Below are 18,854 nucleotides of genomic sequence, written 5' to 3'. Positions count from 1 at the left end.
ACTGTGTCCAGCGCTAGCTGTCCCTCTGGCCCAATCCCATGCTTCAGGACATAGTCTGAACGCCACCGAGCTCAGTAATTAATTCCCCACCTGCATTTACAGGCCACAGTGTCTAGGGTCTCGGAGTGGGAAGTTCCTTGGAGAGTAACCAGAGAGATTGAAGTGATAGCTGGGAGTGCTTTGGGCCTGAGGAGAGAGTCTACATAACCAGGTTTCAGAGTAGCAGCCGTGTTAGTCTGTATTCACAAAAAGAAGAGGAGGACTTGTGGCACCTTAGAGACTAACCAATTTATTTGAGCATAAGCTTTCATGAGCTACAGCTCACTTCATCGGATGCATTCAGTGGAAAATACAGTGAGAATGTTTTTATACACACAGACCATGAAAAAATGGGTGTTTATCACTTCAAAAGATTTTCTCTCCCCCCACCCCACTCTCCTGCTGGTAATAGCTTATCTAAAGTGATCACTCTCCTTACAATGTGTATGATAATCAAGATGGGCCATTTCCAGCACAAATCCAGGGTTTATTTCTATCTATAGGAAGATAGCATTTGAGGTTGGGGACCGTATTTTGTTAATTGAGGTGAGAAAGAGAAAGGAAGGGTCATATCTTCATTACCGATTATATGTAGCTAGAAAGTTAAAATCACACAAATTAATGCTGACAGAAGTTCAAAGAATACTATATAATCTTGTGTGAGTTAACTGAAATATATTGCTTAATGCATTCTATCATTTTTAAGCTATTAATTTTCAAAGGTGTAGTGCAGAAGGTGGGTGTATGTGCCCTGCCTCCCAGAGAGAACCAGTCAAGACAATAAAGAGGGGGAAGAAAGAGAGAGCGAGCGAGAGAGAGCAGCTGCACATGTGTATAGTTGTGATGTTTATGACACACGTACATTGTAACTGAACAACCCCGTCTGACAGTTTAATAGTTTATTTTGTGAAGATAAATATTTTGGATTTCTTGAAATTCCACAGTTAAAATACAAATGATGATATTTAGAGAAGTTAAACTTCAATATAGATTTGAGGGAAGAATCAAAAAATAAATGTAAATAATTCCATTTCTAAAAATATGTTTAGATGCCTTTTTTTGAAATACTGTGAAATTTAAAGTAAAGTATTCTTGTATTTACACCTTGTTACAATAATATTTTCTAAATTAGAATAATCTTTTTTCTTTCCTATTTTACATTCAGATTTCACAGGGTTAAAAATTCTGGCAGGAGTGAATGACCCCATCCCCCACCATCTGCTATCCCTGGGGCAGGGGACGGGGCAAGGTGAGGGGTGGGGGTTGCCAGGTGTCCGGTTTTCGACTGGACCCTCCAGTGGAAAAGGGAAACTGGCAGCGTCCGGTCAGCACAAAAACTCCAGTAGCTGCAGTAACTGCCCCGCCCAGGGGAGCGGGAGGAGCAGCAGTGCTGGGGGGGTCGGTCTGTGCCGCGGGGTCACTGTCAGGGACCGAGATTCCCCCCGGCCAGAGCCGGGACCGGGCAGATGATCAGGGGAGCCGCGTTTGTACCGCGAGTGTTGAGACCGGGATAGAAATAAGGGCGGAGCGTCCCGGAGAAGGTGTCAGTGAACGTGAAGAGATGGGACCCGTCAGTCACATTGTAAAACGAGACCTCGCCCGCCCCATAGTCCAGGAAAATCCCCACCCGGCCGGGCCGGACGCTCACGGGGAGGGAGGTCGGGGGGGAGGTGAGGGCTGCGAATTCCCCGTCCCTCAGCCACACGGCCCAGAATCCATCCTCAGGTGTGTGTGTGACCCACCCCTTCCTGCTCACAGATTCCCGACAAACCCCCAGAGTCCATCTCGTCTTGTCTCCCACCCCCACCTCCCAGTAACGCCTCCCGCCCGCGAACCCCTCAGCGCCCAGCACTTCAGGGAACGTATCAAATCTCTCAGGCTTGTCAGGCAGATCCTGGCGTCTGTCTCCGTGTCTCACACGTTTCCGATCCTCAGACAGGACGAGTTCGGGATGAGCCGTGTCTGGATCCAGAGTCACGTCCACTGGGGAGAGAGTCACAGAGTCAGGGCCGGGGGCAGGGGCTGGTCACTGGGATCGAAGGGAAATTAACCTGCGTCCCCCGTTAATCGCTGGGGGGGGGGGGTTGTTGCCTGAGGGGAGTCAGGGCCCCTCTGCCTGTGAGGAGACAATGGGGGGAAAGGGCAGGAGGAGCGGGGGAGGGGTGGGAAGGTGTTACTGGGGGCGGGGGGGGGAGGCTGATGCTGGGAGAGGAAAGGGGAGGGGCAGGTGACAGGAGCAGAGGGGGGAGGGGTAGAGGGGAGGGGCAGGTGACAAGAGTAGCGGGGGGAGGGGTAGAGGGGTGGGGCAGGCAGAAGGGCAATGAGGGGACAAGGGAAGGGGCAGGCACCATAAGAACAGAGGGGGGTGAAGGGCAGGATCCTGGGGGCTGCAGGGCATGGGGGGGGAGGGGTGGGCTCCATGGGAGAAGAAGGGGATGGACCCCAGGGGGCTGGGGTGGGCAAGGGAAGGGGCGGGCACCAGGGGGCAGAGGGGTGTGAGGGAATGGGGGAGCTCCAATGGGGAAGGGGAAATCAAGGGGAGGGTGAGCTGCCAGGGGGTGAGATGATGAGGAGTGGGGAGGTGGAACCATGGGGGGGGAGCGAATGGACAGGCACTGGTGCCGGGGGGCAGAATGGGGGGTGAGGGAGCAGGTGAGCCGAAGGGGGGCAGAGAGAGGGGTGTGGAGAAGGGTAGGACCTAGGGGGGCAGAGGATTGTGAAGGGAGATGTGGGCACCAGGGGGGCAGAGGGAGGATGAAGGGAGGGGTGGGACCCAGAGATTAGGAGAGGGTGAGGGGAGGGGCAGGGCAGTGCTGAGGTGAGAGGAAGGGCAGAGACCAGGGGTCCAAAGGGGGGTGAGGGAAGGGACTTGCACCAGGTTGGCAGAGGAGGCAAAGGAAATGGCAGGCACCAGGGAGGCAGATGGGGCAAGGGTAGAGCTGGGACTTGGGTCAGAGGAGGAGCTGGCACCAGGGGACTAGAGGGGAGGTGAGGGGTGCAGGTGTCATGGAGCCAGAGGGCGAGGGGAGGGGCAGAGGTGAAAAATAAAGAGAAGGTGGCATGGAAGATGGTGGCAGAGGGGCGAGAGGAGAGTGGGGTCAGTGGGGCAGAGGGTGGGGGGGGCACCAGGGAGGAAGGAGACAAGGGGAGATTCAGTTGTTGGGGGGGCAGGGGGAAGGAGGGAAGGGGTCAGCACCAGAAGGGTGTGTGGGGTAAGGGAAAAGGTAGGTGCCAGGGGGATTGAGGGGGTTGAGCAGAAGGGCAGACACAGGGAGGGCAGAGGAGGGGAGGGACAAGCACCAGGGGGCAGAGAAAGGCAAGGAGAGAGGCAGGGGCAGGTGGGTAGAGGGAGGTGTTAGGAGACAGCATTGGGGAGAGGCAGGTGCCGGGGGGTCAGAGTGGGGTTAGAGGAGGTGTGGGCACAGGGGGGTGAGGGAAGGGTGTGTGCCAGGGGTCAGAGAGGGTGGGGAGAGAGGCAGGAGCCAGGAGGGCTGAGGGGAGTAAGAAGGGCAGAAGCCAGGACAGCAGAAGAGGGTGAGGGCTGGGACGGCCATCGGGGGTAGAGGACGTGAGGGCAGTGGCAGGCACCAGGGAAGCAGATGGGAGTGAGGGATGGGGTGGGAGACCTGGCAGCAGAGGAAGGAAAGGAGAGAGTTGGATGCCAGGACATAGCGGGGGTGTGAAGTGATGGGTGGACTCCAGGGTGCAGAGGATGTTTGGGGGAGAGGGGAAGGTGCCAGGAGGGCAGGGGGGGAAGGGAGGGGGGTTTCCGGTGGGGCAGAGGTGGGCGGAAGGCAGGGGCACATGCTAGGGAGGCAAAGTGGGGGACAGAGGGGCCTAGGGAAGCAGAAAGTGGGTGGGAAGAAGGGGAGGGGCGAGGAGGAGGGGTCAGAATAGACGCAGGGTCCAGGTGGGCACAGGGGTGAGAAAAGGGTAAGGGAGGGGCAGGAGCCAGAGGGCTGAGGGAGAGGCAGGCCCCAGGGAATCTCTCTTGCTTTGGGGTCATGTGTGGTTGGTTTCTCGCTAAGAGCAGGTTGGTGCTGGCCCCACACACACTGGGGGTGCAGCCCTGCCTCAGGGGGCGCAGCTGGGACTCTCCATGCTGGCGGGCCCCACGGGGATCACCTTCCAGCCAGGCAAACCCCACAGCCAGCCCCTCCCCTCTCCTGGCCCAGTCCGTCCGCCATGGGGCAGTGGTCTGGGTTAGGCTCACTGGGGCGGCTGTGCAGTGGAGGATTCTGGGGGGGCGGGGTAAATGCATACTAATAGGCTGTTGCTAATGAGGCCAGGACAGTGGGGAGGGGACGGGGCATTTCCCCACTTACTGCCCCCTCCCTCTGAGGGAAGCTGCACCAGGCGCCAGTCCCAGTTCACATCCGCACAGCCAGTCTGCCCTGGGGGTTTGCAACGGTGCAAGGAAAACCCGGCAGACATGGCCTGAGACACTGGTGTGCCAAGGGCCATAACCCCTCCTGTCACTGGGGTTATGGATCAATAATTACAGGGTGACTGGAGCAGGGGGGCTGGACTCTGGGTCTCCCAGGTCGGGGCCCGACACCCTGGGCTGCAGAGTCAGTCTCGCTCCCAGGCTCTGGCCCAGTGCCCAGGGCAGTGTTTAGACACAGGGGGACGACATCAGACCCCCAGAGCCCAGCAGCTCAGGCCCTCATGGCGTCCCACGGGGGGATTGAACCGGAGGCTCCCCGCTGGGGGCCCAGCCACAGGGCTAAAGGATGGAAGGGAAGCGGCGGCACCTTTCTGTTGATTGAAACTCGTCAGCAAACTCAACATGGATTCGCGAATAGTTTCTGTCGACCCGAAATATAATTTTGCAGCAAATAAAGTATTTGTCCAAAACATTTCACCCAGCTCCATTTCAAACGTGTCCCAGCAACTGAGGAGCCCAAATCCCAGTGACTTGCAGTGAGTGACTCTCAACATCCCCAGAAACGCAAAGTTACGGGCAGGTCAGACTCAGGACATCAGCTGTGAAACACTCCAAAGCTGCTATTTAATTTGCCCTGGGTAAAAAAATTCCCCCTGAGCCCCTGATCTCGCCCATAAATCAGGCTGAAAATGGAGACCCCACAAATCAGCCTGAACTCTGCCCAGAGCGATTGTCCCATGGGCGATGCTGGCGGCACAGACCCTCTGCAGCTGCACCTGGGCGTCTCCCAGAGCAGACAATGGTCACAGAGACCGTCCCAGAGCCCCAGGGGCCCCGGTGTCTCCATCTAACGACTGCGCCAGCCACCCCCCTCGCTCTCATTAACCAGCCCTGCATCAGACGCGCTGGGAACTTTCAGACCCAGACTCTGGACACACTCTGGGTTCATGTACACAGCCCGCGGCAGCGAGTCTCCGAACGGGGTGGACAGATTCAGGCTTGTGGGGGCTCCCTCTTTGGCACTAAAAATAGCCGCCTAGACGTTCACACTCAGGCTGGAGCTCAGGCTTTGAAGCCCAGCGTGGAGCTAGGTCTACCCCTCAGCGCAAGCGGTGTCTGTGTCCATGTCCCCTTCACCCCATTCCTGGGACAGGGAACAGCAGCCCAAGGCCCCTCCCTTCACCCCCAGGGCAGGGGAGCGAGAGCCCTTGGCCTTCTGGGCAGTGGGGCCTCCCAGCACCAATTCCTGGGTCAGTGAGAAAGTGTCTCCACCCGGAGAGCTCTGTGCACCCGGCAAATACACAGATGTGCATAGGCGCCGAATCTGTGGGTGCTCCGGGGCTGAAGCACCCACGAGAAAAAAATGGTGGGTGCCGAGCACTCACCGGCAGCCCTGCCAATCAGCTCCTCCCCGCCCCAGCACCTCCACCTGCCAGCGGTCCCGACGATCAGCGCCTGCCCCTCCCTCCAAGCACCTCCTGCCTGCCGTGATCAGCTGTTCAGTGACCTGCAGGAGGGCTGAGGGGGAGGAGGCGGAACAGGGCGGGAAGTGGTGGGGTGGGGGTGAAGTGGGGCGGGAAGAGGAAGGGTGGGGGTGGGGCCTTGGAGGAGGGGTGTAGTGGGGGTGGGGCCTGGGGCAGTGTGGGGGTCGACTGTCCCCTGGTACATTAGAAAGTTGGTACCTGTGGCCCCTGGGATCAGGATCCGGGATGGTGCTCTCCCCAGGAGTGACGCAAGCTCTCTAAAAGTAGAGGGGCTACTGGTGCCCGAACCGTGGCCCTGCCCACCCGTGCCACCCCTTCCTCCCAAGGCCACACCCCTACTCCACCCTTTGCCCCAAGCTCCTGCCCCCGCACCGCCCCTTCTCCCTGCACCGCCTCTTCCCCCCACGACCCTGTCCCCCCAGTCGTTTCTCTCTAACCCTAACCCTTGTGGCCAGTAAAAAGTGGGAGGCCACTTTTAAAAGTGATGGGGCCATGGCTCCCTGCCACCCGCTCTCCTGGTGCCCCTTACTCACCCCCCCACCCTCAGGAGGCGAGGGGGCCTTGGGGCAGTGCCAGTGAGTTTAGTGCTGGGGGTAAGAGTGGGGTTTTACACCCCAGCTGCCGGAGCTCTGGGTATCGAGGGTTTGAAGATGTCACGGTGGCCGTGTGAGCCCCCAACTGTCCTGCCAACATGGCTCAGCCCTGACACCTGCTGGAGCCTCTCCCTGGGGAGGAACCGTGCCTGTGGCCTGTTCAGGGCTTGGCCTCCTGCGGAGGTGGCCGGTGAGGTTGCCATTAACGTGAGTTACTATGTGAGCTCCTGTCTGCTGGGAGCCGGACTCTGAGCCTGGGCTGGGATCGGTGACTGGGGAGTGAAAGGCCCCAGCTGCCCTCACTGACCCCGGAGCCAGCCCTGCGCCCCCAGCCATTCAGTACGATAACAGCGATGCTCACACCTGGTGACATCCCCAGTGCCCGTAGCGGGCAGGGCAAGGGCCTGTCCAAGGAGCAATGGGCGCAAGCTGCAGCAAGGGAGACTGAGGCTGGAGATGAGGAAACACTTCCTAACTCTCAGGGCAGTGAAGCTCTGGACCTGGTCCAAGGGAGGCTGCGGGATCCCCGCCACTGGAGGTTTGTAAGAACAGGACAAACCCGTCAGGGATCTAAGCATGGCGTGTGGCACATGGCAGAGTTAACACTGTTAGTGACCCTGGCAGCTGGCAGCTCAGTGTCCCTGCCAGGGGCCTGGGCTGGCACGGGGCTGGCTGCCTGTACCCGGCTCAGCTGAGTGTTTCTGTGCTGTGTGGACAGGACCTAGGATTGGCACCTGTCCAGGTTTTCCTAGGATCGTCCCTTTGTTCAGGTCACTGTCCTGGGAAATCTGTGAGTCTCTCCAGGACATTACAAGTCCCGGGTGTGTTCGTGGTTGTAGCAGGGGACCTGTGGGGTGGTGGTACCTGCACAGAGGGACCCCTGGGTCCAGAGTGTCTGGGAGCCCCGGGGACGGGACAGCTTGGGAGCAGTCAGTGAAATGGGGAGCTCAGGGCCAGCAGGGACCATTCACCATCACACAGGTATCGGCTGTGGGGGGCTCACTGCTGGGGGCAGCGGGGTAGATTTAGTGCCATGTCCTACTTGGTGAGGTTGGTGCTTGGGGCTGCCAAACGAACAGGAGTCTGCAGGGGCTGGTGCCCTCTCCTGGGGGTGGGGACACAGTGCCCTGGGTGGGGGGACAGGTGGTGTACGTGAAGCAGAGGTGGCGACCCTAACAGGACCCCTAAAAATGTTTGTGTAACTCTCCAGGGTGCCCCCCTCCCTCCCAGCTCTGTGAGAAAGGACACTCCGGAGTGCATGGACCCCTGGGCCAGTGGTGCTGTGACGTGTGCACACAGCCCCTGGAGCTGGAGCTGCCGGGGAGCTGCCCAGACTCCCCCAGCAGGCACCAGGGCTCACACACAGTCAGGCAGCAGGCTGGGAGCAAATGCACACGCAGCTGAGTCGCGGCTGTGAGGCAGGAAAGCTGCCGTGTCAGCACAATTTGTTGTAACTGGGTCAGGGGAGTGTCACAAGCTGGATATAAAAACCTGTCTGCCCTGGCAGTGGGGACAGGGCCTTCCTCCCCCAAAATCCAAGGGGACACTGAACAGCTCCTGTCTGGGCACGTTACGCCAGAAGGAAATTGTGGGCTAAAGCCTGGTCTGATCCTGCTGCTGGGAAGAGAGAGGTTGGCAGTTCAGATCAATTATGGGCAGATAAGAATGTCCCTCCTGCAGACCCCAGCTACCCCCTGCAAAGGTGACACCAGGGGGCAGCATTTCATCACTAATCAGCCCTTTCCCAAAGGGGGCATGTCCCTGCTCTGCAATAAACCTGGGTTTTGTTTGCCCCTTTCCATCCACCTCAGTCATATTGCTGTTTCTAGCCTATTGAATGTCACAGAAAAATGCTTCGTGCAGGGAAAGGAGCAGACAGATCCCAGGGGAAGGTGGGGCCTCACCATGGATAAAACATCAGCCGTATGTACAGTACCTGAGTAGATCTGGGCGCTTCTCCACCCTGAAACCAAACACAGAGAGAGGGGTGAGAACGCCCCTGAACACTGACACGCTGAGCAGGAGACAATGTCAGACAAGGGTGATACTTGGGGGAATGGAACTTACTGAGCTCAGCCTGGAGTTTGCCTAAAAATAAAACAAGGAGAAATGAGTCAATATCACTTTATCTTGCAGAAGAGAAGTGAGTCAAAAAGACCTGAAAGCAGGGAAGTTACAATCCTTAGACTCAGTCTGGAGGCTATATCAGCAGCCAGACACCTGCACCCCCTGACCAACAAAGGAATCAGCAAGGGGAGAAATACAGTAACCCCACCCGACCACCTGGCCAGGTGCAGGAGGCTGTTAGAGCCAAACAGGGATCCCTCAGCAAATGGAAATATTAACCCTGTGAAGCCAGTAGAAAGGAGCATACAGTGCATCGGGTGAAGTGCATGATGGGCATTAGGAGGCTAAAATGGAATTAGCAGAGTGAACAGCCAGAGATATAAAGCAAATACCAGGGAATTATTTCAGTCCAGCAGAATCAGGAAGCCTGTGAGAGAATCGATGGGTCCCCTGGATCAGTAGCAGGGAAAGGGAGCAATTGGGGAGGGGAGGGACAATGCTGAGAGACTGACTGGTTTCTTTGCATCAGTTTCCACCACAGAGGTTGCTGGGGAGAGACCTGCCCTGGAGCTGCTCTGTTCAGGAAATAAAGATCAGGGATCGCGGAGCGAAGAGGAGATATTGGAACAAACTGACAAACTGAAGAGCCAGCAGCCACCAAGAGCAATGTAGATCCCTGCCAGATGGCAAATCCCAGGAGCTCTCAAATGACATCAGACGATATGGCTGAGCTGCTAACAATAATATACATCTCATTAACATCAGCTACACTTCTGGAGAATTGGAGGGTTGGGGATGTTGTAGCCAACTTTAAAATTTTAGTAGGAGTAATCCTGAGAACTACAGACAAGTGAGCCTTACGTCATTATCTGCTACACGGGTTGAAACAAGAATGAAAACAGACTTCTAAGACAGCTATATGAGAATGATAGGATAAGGTCTGACTAGCAGAGCTGGAAAGGAAACCTGTGCCCCACTAATCTACTAAATTGCTTTAAGTATGTCAGTAAAATAGTGCACAAAGGAGAACCCACTGGCATCATTGATGTGGACTTTCAAAAAGCCTTTAACAAAGTTGCTCACAAAAGGTTATTAAGGACACTAAGGGTACGTCTTCACTCCCGCCTGATCGGTGGGTAGTGATCGATCTATCGGGGATCGATTTATCGCGTCTCATCTAGACGCCACCTCGGCAGGAGGAGGAAGCGGAGTCGACGGGGGAGCCGCCATAGTCGACTCGCCGCCGTGAGGACGGCCAGGTAAGTCGAACTAAGACACTTCGACTTCAGCTACGTGAATAGCGTAGCTGAAGTTGTGTATCTTAGTTCGAACCCCACCCCTAGTGTAGCCCAGGCCTAAGTCATCATGGGGTGAGGGGTAAAGTATTGTCCTGGATCAGAAACCAGCTCAAAGACAGAAAACAAAGAGCAGCAATACATGGTGAAAATTTACCATGGAAACAGAGTTCGCAGTGGGGTGCCTCAAAGCTGGGTCTTCGGTTAGGACTGGTGTTCAGTATAGTTATCAGTGACTTGGAAAAAGGGATAAGCCGAGAGGTGGTGAAATTTGCAGATGTCACAGAGCTATTTAGGTCAGATGAGGCCAGAGAAATCTTGAGTTATTTCAGAGGGATCAAGCCTGGGCCACATGAGGGCGGATGAAATTCAGTATTGATCAAAGTAAGGTCAGGCACATGGCAAGGAATAAGTACAGCTATTCAGAAAGGTTACAGGGTGCTAAATTAACTGTAACTACTCAGGAAAGAGACCCAGGCTTCACTGTACACAGCTCTATGAAGATCTCTGCTCAGTGTCAGCAATGGTGTAAAGAATGAAGAGTTAGGATGCAGAAAGAACAAGATAGAAAAATATACTTAACTAGTCCTTCACCTGGGCACTGTGCGCAGCACTGGTCACCCCATCTCAGAAAGGACATTACAGAGATGGGCAACAATAATGATTAGAGCCCTGAAGGCACATCTGTATAAGAAGTGATTTTAAAAGGTGGCACATTTTAGTTTGGATAGGAGACATGACAGAGAAATGCAAAGCACTGAGTGAGAGAGAGAAATTGGGTGCTCAGACCTACCTTCTCTACTAATACAAGAGCAAGAGGATACTCAAATAAAATGAAAAGCAGCAAATTTCAAACTGTAAGAGGAAATGGCCTCTCAAGGCCCCTTCCAGTCCTATGATTGTATGATTTTACGAAATACTGTTTTATAGGGTGCATACTTAGCCTGTGGAACAACTTGCCACAAGATAGCATTGAGGCCAGGAGTTTAGCAGGAGTAAAACAAAAGGACATTTAGACTGATAATGAGAACATACAGATTTATACTGGGTAGAATTAAAACAAAACAGACAAACAAAGGAAAAAAAACCCAAATGGACAAAGGATTCAAAAAAGCCCAGGCATTGATATGGAAATGGGAATCTCCAGACTTATCACAGTTCTCAAAAAACGCAAGCATTCTGGAAGGTAGAGAAACGCCCTCCTGCTTCAGGGCACAAGCCAATTGCTAACGGACTGGGGTCAGCAGGGAACTTTCCCTGGGGGCAGGTTAATCCATCATCAGCCACTAGGGGGGTTTTCGCACCTTCTCCTGAAGCAGCTAGTGCTTCTGTTTTAGAGCCTGATTCAGTGAAACACTTAAGCACACGCTGAACCGGGATGGATTGACTCATGGGCTTAAAGTGCGGCATGTGCTTAACTACCCTGCTGAATTGTGGTCCTAGTGAACACACACTAAAGGTCTGCTCAGATAATTATCCCCAAATAAAACAACTACTTTGAGGTTAAAGCTTTTATGAAAATCAACTTCTTATTATTGGCTGAGGGAAGTGACGCCCCACACTCAACTTGATGGTGTTTCTGTCTGTCTGTCTGTCTGCAATGTGATAACTTTTGAAAACCACGTCCCATCAGCTCCGTTTCAGGGCATGTTTTAGGCATCAATGGGCAGAACCTTCCGGATTTTGGTGAAAAATGGAAATCTGTAAAAGCCTGATTTGCACTAAAATCTCAGGATACAGGGTGAAGCAGTGACCTCAGGGTTAGGATTAGGGTTTAGTGTGAGGGTCAGGGTGCCTCTCATTCCCCTCCAACCACTGCCCTAGCCAGGTAACTTGTCCCCAGTCCAGCAAGACCCCTCCCCAACTCCAGCCCTGTGCAGAACCCTATGGATTTTGGTGGAAATCAGAAACATGGAAAAGCCACATTTAATGGAATTTGGTTTTCCAATTTTCATCCAGATCAATAGGGATCTGCCCAGAATGGGGTGTGGGTTTGAAGGACGTGTCCGTAGTGGGCGGTGGGCCCACCTGGGTGTACAATTCAGCCTACATGAGTAACAAAGTGTGTTCCCCTCTCTGTGTTATGGCAGCGCCTAGTGGCCAGCCCAGGCCAGTGCTGGGCACTGCACAGACACAGAGTAGCCGCCAGTCCCTGCCCCGAAGGGCTCAGTCTAACCAGACAAGACAGGCACAGGGCGGGGGAAGGGGCAGAACGCACAAGCAGAGTGATGGTGCAAATGGCACGTCAGTGCCACGATTTAACAGTCACATTGCGCTGTGCAGGGGGGAGGGATGAGCTACATGGAAAGGGAGGGGGAGTGGAGCAGGACGGGGGATGGAGTGAAGTTGGGGTGATGGGCAGTTTCAGTAAAGTTTCAAAGCTGTAGTAAGTGATTGTTCAGTTGTAAACTTTTGAAAGAACCATAACGTTTTGTGCAGTTATGAACATTTCAGAGATACAAACAACCTCCATTCCCAAGGTGTTCATAACTCTGACATTCTACTGTAATGGAAGGGAGGGGAGCAGGATGGGGGTGCAGGTGAGTTTGGGGTGACGGGACTGGGTGGGAGGGGGTTGGAACTGGCAGGCAATCAGCACAGAAGAGAAAACGGGCAGAGGGACACTGTCGCAAGAAGCATAATGACATCATCAGCCACCGTGTCCCTGACAGGGTTACAATGGGGGTCTGAACTACTGCAGCCAGGTCACAGCATGGGCACAGTGCTCTGAACCCCATGGAAGAAGCATTTAGGCCTGTTGCTGGCACACGCATGCCAACAATGAGATCAGCCTGGGATAATGAGCTTGTCCCACCAACATTCCCAGATCTCCTGGAAGAAAAACAGGCCAGTGATAACACACCTAGGTTGTTGGACAGAGGGACATACAAATGGAAGGTGTCCCTGGTACCCTAGACCTTCCAGCACCAGAACAAGAGATGCAGGGGGATGTGCCAGTAGCTGAGGTACCTCAGAGGAACACTCACCATCCCTAGCCCAAGACGACGTTCCCCCTGCCATACCCACTCTCAATAGGTGCGACAGGGTTATGAGGCCAGTAAACAGGATAACTTATGATGCACCTGGGGTGATTAGTGAAGAAGCAATACACTCAGCTCACAGGCTTGTGGCAGCCATATAGGTTTCCTCAGATCTTTTGGGGCAAACTCATGCTATTGGTGTAATCCGGAGCGTGACTGGCTGGGACAACACATTCTGAGCTGGGGGGAGGATGTAAACAGGGTCTGAATGAGCTCTCCCCTGACAGCTAGTTGGGGAGGGGAAAAGGTTTCAGGACCAGATTGTATTTACATGAACACACCGACTCTGCCTAGGTAGCCAGCAGACAAAGCTGTTTTGCCCAAAGTGATCAACTTTGGCTGGTGCTGGGTTACAAATCACTTTAGTACTGAGTGCAGTGGTAATGAAATGTTGTTATCCTTATTGTATGAGTAAAGGGCAGCAGAACTCTGCTTAGCCTGTCCTGATTGAAGGGCTCACCCTTAATTGAAATGAGCTCGCTAAGCAGGGGGCTGGGATGCCAGAACCCTGTGAAAGGGAAGAGGGGGTGAAGACTGGTGTCCCTGCTGAGAGGCAGGGCTCTGCCCGAGAGTCTCTAGGCTATGTCTACACTGGCAATTAAAAAACAAAACGTTTGTCTTTCAGAAATGTTAACCCCCGCCCCTGCCGCCGCCGCCCCCCAAAAGACAAAAGCTTTGCCGTGACAAGTGCTAGCGTGAACAGTGCGTTGTGGGCTGGAGCGCTCTCCTGTCGACAGTGCAAATGCCGCTCGTGGGGGGTGGAAATTTTTTGTGAGTAGGAGAGCCGACAAACAGCGGCTACACTGCACAAGTTTTAGCGGCACGGCTGAAGCGATACAGCCATGTAGCTAAAAGCTGTGTAGTGTAGACATAGCCCTAGGCAGGGCTAACCAGCTCCTCCCCACTGTTCAAAGATAAGCTGGTTAAGGCTCCATTAGGAGTCTTTTGTTTTGTTAAGTGATGGCGAGAGCCGAAATCACTCCTTGTGGGATAGCGTTTCTGCCCAGCCTGCTTCAGCAGCAGTTCTCAAACTGTGGGTCGGGATCCCAAAGGGGGTCGCGACTCCATTTTAATGGGGTTGCCAGGGATGGCATTAGACTTGTTGGGGCTGCTGGGGCCAAAGGCTGAGCCCGAGCACCACCACCAAACATTCTATACAGATGATAAAGATAAGAAACATATTTATACAATAAATAAGAAATATGTCCAAAATGAGTCATCTTTACAATGACTGTAATAATTGCACTATTTAACCATACGTTTTGGTCATTTTAAGGACCATTAAAATAACTAATAAAGAAAAAATATTATAACACAATTAGTGTAAGCCAATAGTTATTAAAATTGAAAGTAAATATTAACACCAATACATTAGGATGTATTCTGGTCGGAGTGAAGAGTGGTGTTTCATTTTCTAAAGATATCATATATGCTTTTTGTTATTTTATTAGAGATTGTACTTGACTTTTAATCATTTACATTGTATTTCCTCATTTTTTATGGTTCGGTTTATTGATGAGAGCAACTGTAACTCACATTAAATGAAGCTTTTTTGTTTCTGAATAATAATTAATTCAACCCCTCCTTCTCCCACAGCCTCTGTCCATCTCCCATTGTTCCAAACTCTCTTTAGAACACTGAATTAATTACCTGAATCAATTCAGTCCCATGGTTTGTTTTTAATGACATTGTCCCTCTGGTCACATTGAATTCTCCCTTCTTGTCACTTTACCTTTTGCTCTGTGTTGCCTCCAGATGCAGTAACTGGACAGGGGAATGACAACAGCCAGGAGAGCCAGGATCACCCCCAGAGCCACCATCCAGGGATTGACCCTTGGGAAAAACAGCTCTGCAAAGGAAAGTACCATTAGTTTGGAAACACTGAGGCCCAGATCCACAATGGCGCTTAGACACCTAAACCCCAGTTTTAAGCACCATTGCAACCTGGAAAACCTCTGCTTGACTTCCACCTGTCCCTTGAGGCACCTTGACTCACTCAGCGCCTAACCTTTCAGGGTAAAAGTTCCCCACATGCCTCTGGGCCTGCTCACTGCTGCCTCGCTCTAGGAACCCAGATACCTCTCTCCATCAGCCTCCATTCAAAATCCAGCCAGAGGAGGTAGAGTCACCCATCTTATACCTTCCAGCCTAGTGGTTGGAGCACTCACCCAGGATGTTGGGGCCCGGTTCAGTTCTCTCCCTGCACTGCATGGGGAGACAGGATTTGAACAGGGAACTTTCATAGCTGAGGGGCATGTGCTAACCACTGAGCTAGGCACATTCTGGTGTCTGGAGTACCCTCAATCTCTCCGGTTAAAACTCTTCCAGCTGGTACTATCTACTTCTTAGCCCCTGGGACAGACCGAGGCAGTACTAGTGACTCCATAGCCGGGTAGTTAAGGCGCCCATGTGGGAGACGAGTGTCCTGCTCCCGTGTCTCTATAATTATTTATCCAAAGTGTATCAGCTTTAACAGGAGAGACCGAGAGACCCACCTCAGAGTATCCCCATAGCTCAGTGCTTACAGCACTCCCCTGCAAGGGGGAAACCCCTCTTCAAATCCCTTCTTTCTCTAACCACTGGGTGAAAAGACAAGAGGAGAGTTCTTCCTCCTCTGGCCATTTTGTGCAGGGTGAAGCAGGCACCTAGCTCGTTCTCACAAGAAACAACTTCGCTGCCTAAGCTGCCTGACCCCAGGTGAGGGGTGTGGCACTATGCCCCATATTCTTTATAGAGATATGGTTATAATATGAATAGTGCATAACTAAGATATGTTTCATGCAAAATGGATCATGTGAGATATCACTGGAAAGGTTATGACTTATTAAATATGCAAAAAGAACAGGAGGACTTGTGGCACCTTAGAGACTAACCAATTTATTTGAGCATAAGCTTTCGTGAGCTACAGCTCACTTCATCGGATGCAGGAACAGGCAGGCCCAGTGGAACCCCAGTACATCAGGTGACACAAAAGGGTGGGGCAACCCATCTCAAGTAGCTCCAGTTCTTGGATCACAAGCCGAGATAGGTGCCTCCCTGCATCTGACACTGAACTCTAGGAAAGGGGCAGGGCTTAGGAAACACCCTTCTCATCAGAATCTCCCAATGGCTAGCTAAGGCAGCTCCCCGCCTTGTGTACTTGCTTTTGTGGATCCCGTTCTTAGGTCCCTCCTCATCCATTGTACAGGGAGCCTGGGTGCCTAAGTCAGGCTTTGTGGATCCCAGTGTTGCTCCAGTGATTTCTAGGTCCCTAAAAGCTAAGCACTGCAATGCTCAGTCTCACAATGTCTCTGTCTCTTTGTGAATCTGGGCCACTGAGGGGAAATGCTGGATTTTGGTGATCAGTGACAACACGGCATGACTGGCTGAAGGAATCCTATGGGAGCTCCCGATGGATGTCCTGGTGAGATACGGCTCCTCCATGCAGGGGCGCAGGAACAGGAGAGGCCTGGGGGGCATGGCCCCATCACTTTTAAAAGCATAGCCCTCCCACGTTTTACCGGCCGTAAGGGCGAGCAATGGGGGGAGGACCAGAGAGGAGCGGGGGTGGGGTCATGGGGGGGAAGAGGCGGCGTGGGAGTGGGGCCTCGGAAGGAATAGGCGGCATGAGAGCAGGGTCTCAGGGAGAAGGGGCAGGGCCTTGGTGGAAGGGGTGGGGTGCGGGCAGGGCCACGGTTCAGGCATTGGTGGCCCCCCCACTTTTAGGGATTTTCTGTTGCCCCTGCCCTCATGCTTTATTACAAAGCCAGTGGGAGTCCAAGTCTTATCTTAGCTCTGGAATATGGCTAACATCCCAACTACACTACAGATTGGAGCTGGGTCTGGGTGACACCCTGCCATGGCTGTAATTGTAGTGTAGATGGGCCCAGAAGGAGCAGAGACCATGGGGATGAGAGTTTCAAGTCACTTCACTTAGGTGCTTGTGAAAATGTCACTCTTAATGTCAGAATTTTTAGAAAACAACATGCAGGAAACAGAAAAAACTAGTGAAACCAGAGTTACCTCTGAACCCATGACCCTATGCCAGGGCTGGATGGAGAGGTGTGGATCCCCTTTCCCACAACACATCAGTGTGACCCACACACACAGAGGACACAAGGGAAGGGGGAGCCTCGCTGGTTACAAACTCATCATCCAATCGATCACCACATGCAGAAGTACGTTCACTCACGTAGAGATTCCCAGACTGAAAACTATAAACTCTAAGCTGAGGTGGCACCAGTACAGCTGAGTGAAAATGCCCTTTCACCAAAGGATGTGTCCTTGAAACACGCACCAGCAGGAGCTTAGACATTCAACCGCCCCCCACAGATGTTTTCCCCTGGAAAATACCATAGGTACAAAACTAGAGCCCTAGTCATGGCTGGGCTGAGCACTGGCCCTTGACGTTCCTGGTGGCCTGTGGCCAGCGCTCTGCAGACCTTGTTAGGAAGGAGGGAGACCTCATGCTGATTCCTGTTTCTGTTATCTCGCTCCCTGAGGTCTTAAAAGCCACACTGCCCAGGGCTTTGACTCTCTTAAATCTCTCAGGTGCAGCCAAACTGGACCCGGTCATTCCTTGCCACTGTGTAGAACAGTGGCACCTCCCCTCCTCTCCTACACTCTTTCACATTCCTCTGTCTCGGTATTTATTCTTTTTATTAAAATATAAGGTCATCGATTCACAGATGTTAAGGCCAGAGGGGACCACTGTGATCATCTAGTCCAGTGGTTCTCAAACTGTGGGTCACGGCCTCGTTTTAATGGGGTTGCCAGGGCCAGCGTTAGACTCAGTGTGGCTTCAGCCCAGGGCTGCAGGGCTTGGGCTACTGCCCTGCCACCCACAGCTTAAGCCCTTGGGCTTCAGATTCAGGGGGGATCGTGTGGTAAATTTTGTTTTCAGAAGGGGGTCACAGTGCAATGAAGTTTGAGAACCCCTGATCTAGTCTGTCCTCCTGCACAACACAGGCCAAAGAAATGTCCTGAATTAATTCCTGCTTCGAATCCAGTCGCTGCGGTTGAATGACAGCACCTCTTTTAGATACAGTAGAACCTCAGAGTTACAAACACCATAGTTATGAACTGACAAGTCAACCACACACCCCATGTGGAACTGGAAATACACAATCAGGCAGCAGCAGAGACCAGAAAATAAAAAAGCAAATACAGGACAGTGCTGTGTTAAACGTGAACTGCTAAAAACATAAAGGGAAACCTGCATTTTTCTTCTGCATAGGAAAGTTTCCAAGCTTTAGTAAGTCAATGTTCAGCTGTAAACGTTTGAAAGAACAACCATGATGCTTGGTTCAGAATACAAACATTTCAGAGTTACGAACAACCTCCGTTCCCGAGGTATTCGTAACTCTGAGCTTCTACAGTACACGTAAAAGCCCCAAGAGGATTGTCCATGCAGAGTGGTCTCTGAAATCAATGGCCACAAAATATGAGTCAGGAAATTCAGACAGGACAGTGCAGACCTTAGCTCTTGAGATAAGCAGAATCCTAAATATGGAAATGGGCTTCCCCTTCCCCACTGGCTGGGTGTAGGCGGGTGGTTTGCGAGAGAGGCTGGGGTAATGGAAAGTGAAGGTGAAATTTTTCTATGATGGCCTCATCAGTAGCCCACTGTAAGGGAGCCAGGTGCTGCTGTGGGAGAACACTGGCTGCATTAAAGGACTTTGGTTTTTAAGACGTCTCAGCTCCTCCGTTCAAATACCCCTGACAGTACGGTGGGTGCTGTTATTGTTCAGTGTTGACTAAAACATTAATTCTATATTAACAATAATATTTGATAGCAGCATTGCCGTCCCAAGTGTCAAAAGTCATGAATCCAACCCCCAAATCATGAGATTTTAAAAAATAATGAATGTTCCTTTGTATTTGCCTTCTGGTTGAGAGCCTACAGGGGCCATGTTTTCAAGCTTGTCTCTGCAAGCAGGAGGGTTAGAAATGTTTTTTTAAGTAAAGCT

General features: G+C 52.6%; 1 protein-coding gene across 3 annotated transcripts in view; it reads right to left on the bottom strand.

Annotated features, from left to right (window-relative positions):
- Nucleotides 1-269: 269 nt before the first annotated feature.
- Nucleotides 270-18,854, bottom strand: part of LOC144274705 (butyrophilin subfamily 1 member A1-like) — a 28,913-nt gene continuing 10,328 nt past the window's right edge. For 2 of the 3 annotated variants that reach the window (XM_077833746.1, XM_077833748.1), the window contains 4 exons: nt 14,639-14,755; nt 8,571-8,591; nt 8,440-8,466; nt 270-2,022 (listed from right to left, as the gene is read on the bottom strand). In XM_077833746.1, the coding sequence (XP_077689872.1) occupies nt 1,463-2,022; nt 8,440-8,466; nt 8,571-8,591; nt 14,639-14,755 (725 nt within the window). In that variant the 3' untranslated portion in view covers nt 270-1,462. The remainder of the gene's footprint in view (nt 2,023-8,439; nt 8,467-8,570; nt 8,592-14,638; nt 14,756-18,854) is intronic. The other variant, XM_077833747.1, reaches the window with a different exon arrangement.

Source organism: Eretmochelys imbricata, chromosome 14 (assembly GCF_965152235.1).
Source record: "Eretmochelys imbricata isolate rEreImb1 chromosome 14, rEreImb1.hap1, whole genome shotgun sequence".
NCBI lineage: Eukaryota > Metazoa > Chordata > Testudines > Cheloniidae > Eretmochelys > Eretmochelys imbricata.
The sequence above is the reverse complement of the archived record's forward strand: the minus strand, read 5'-3'. Positions and strand labels throughout refer to the sequence as shown.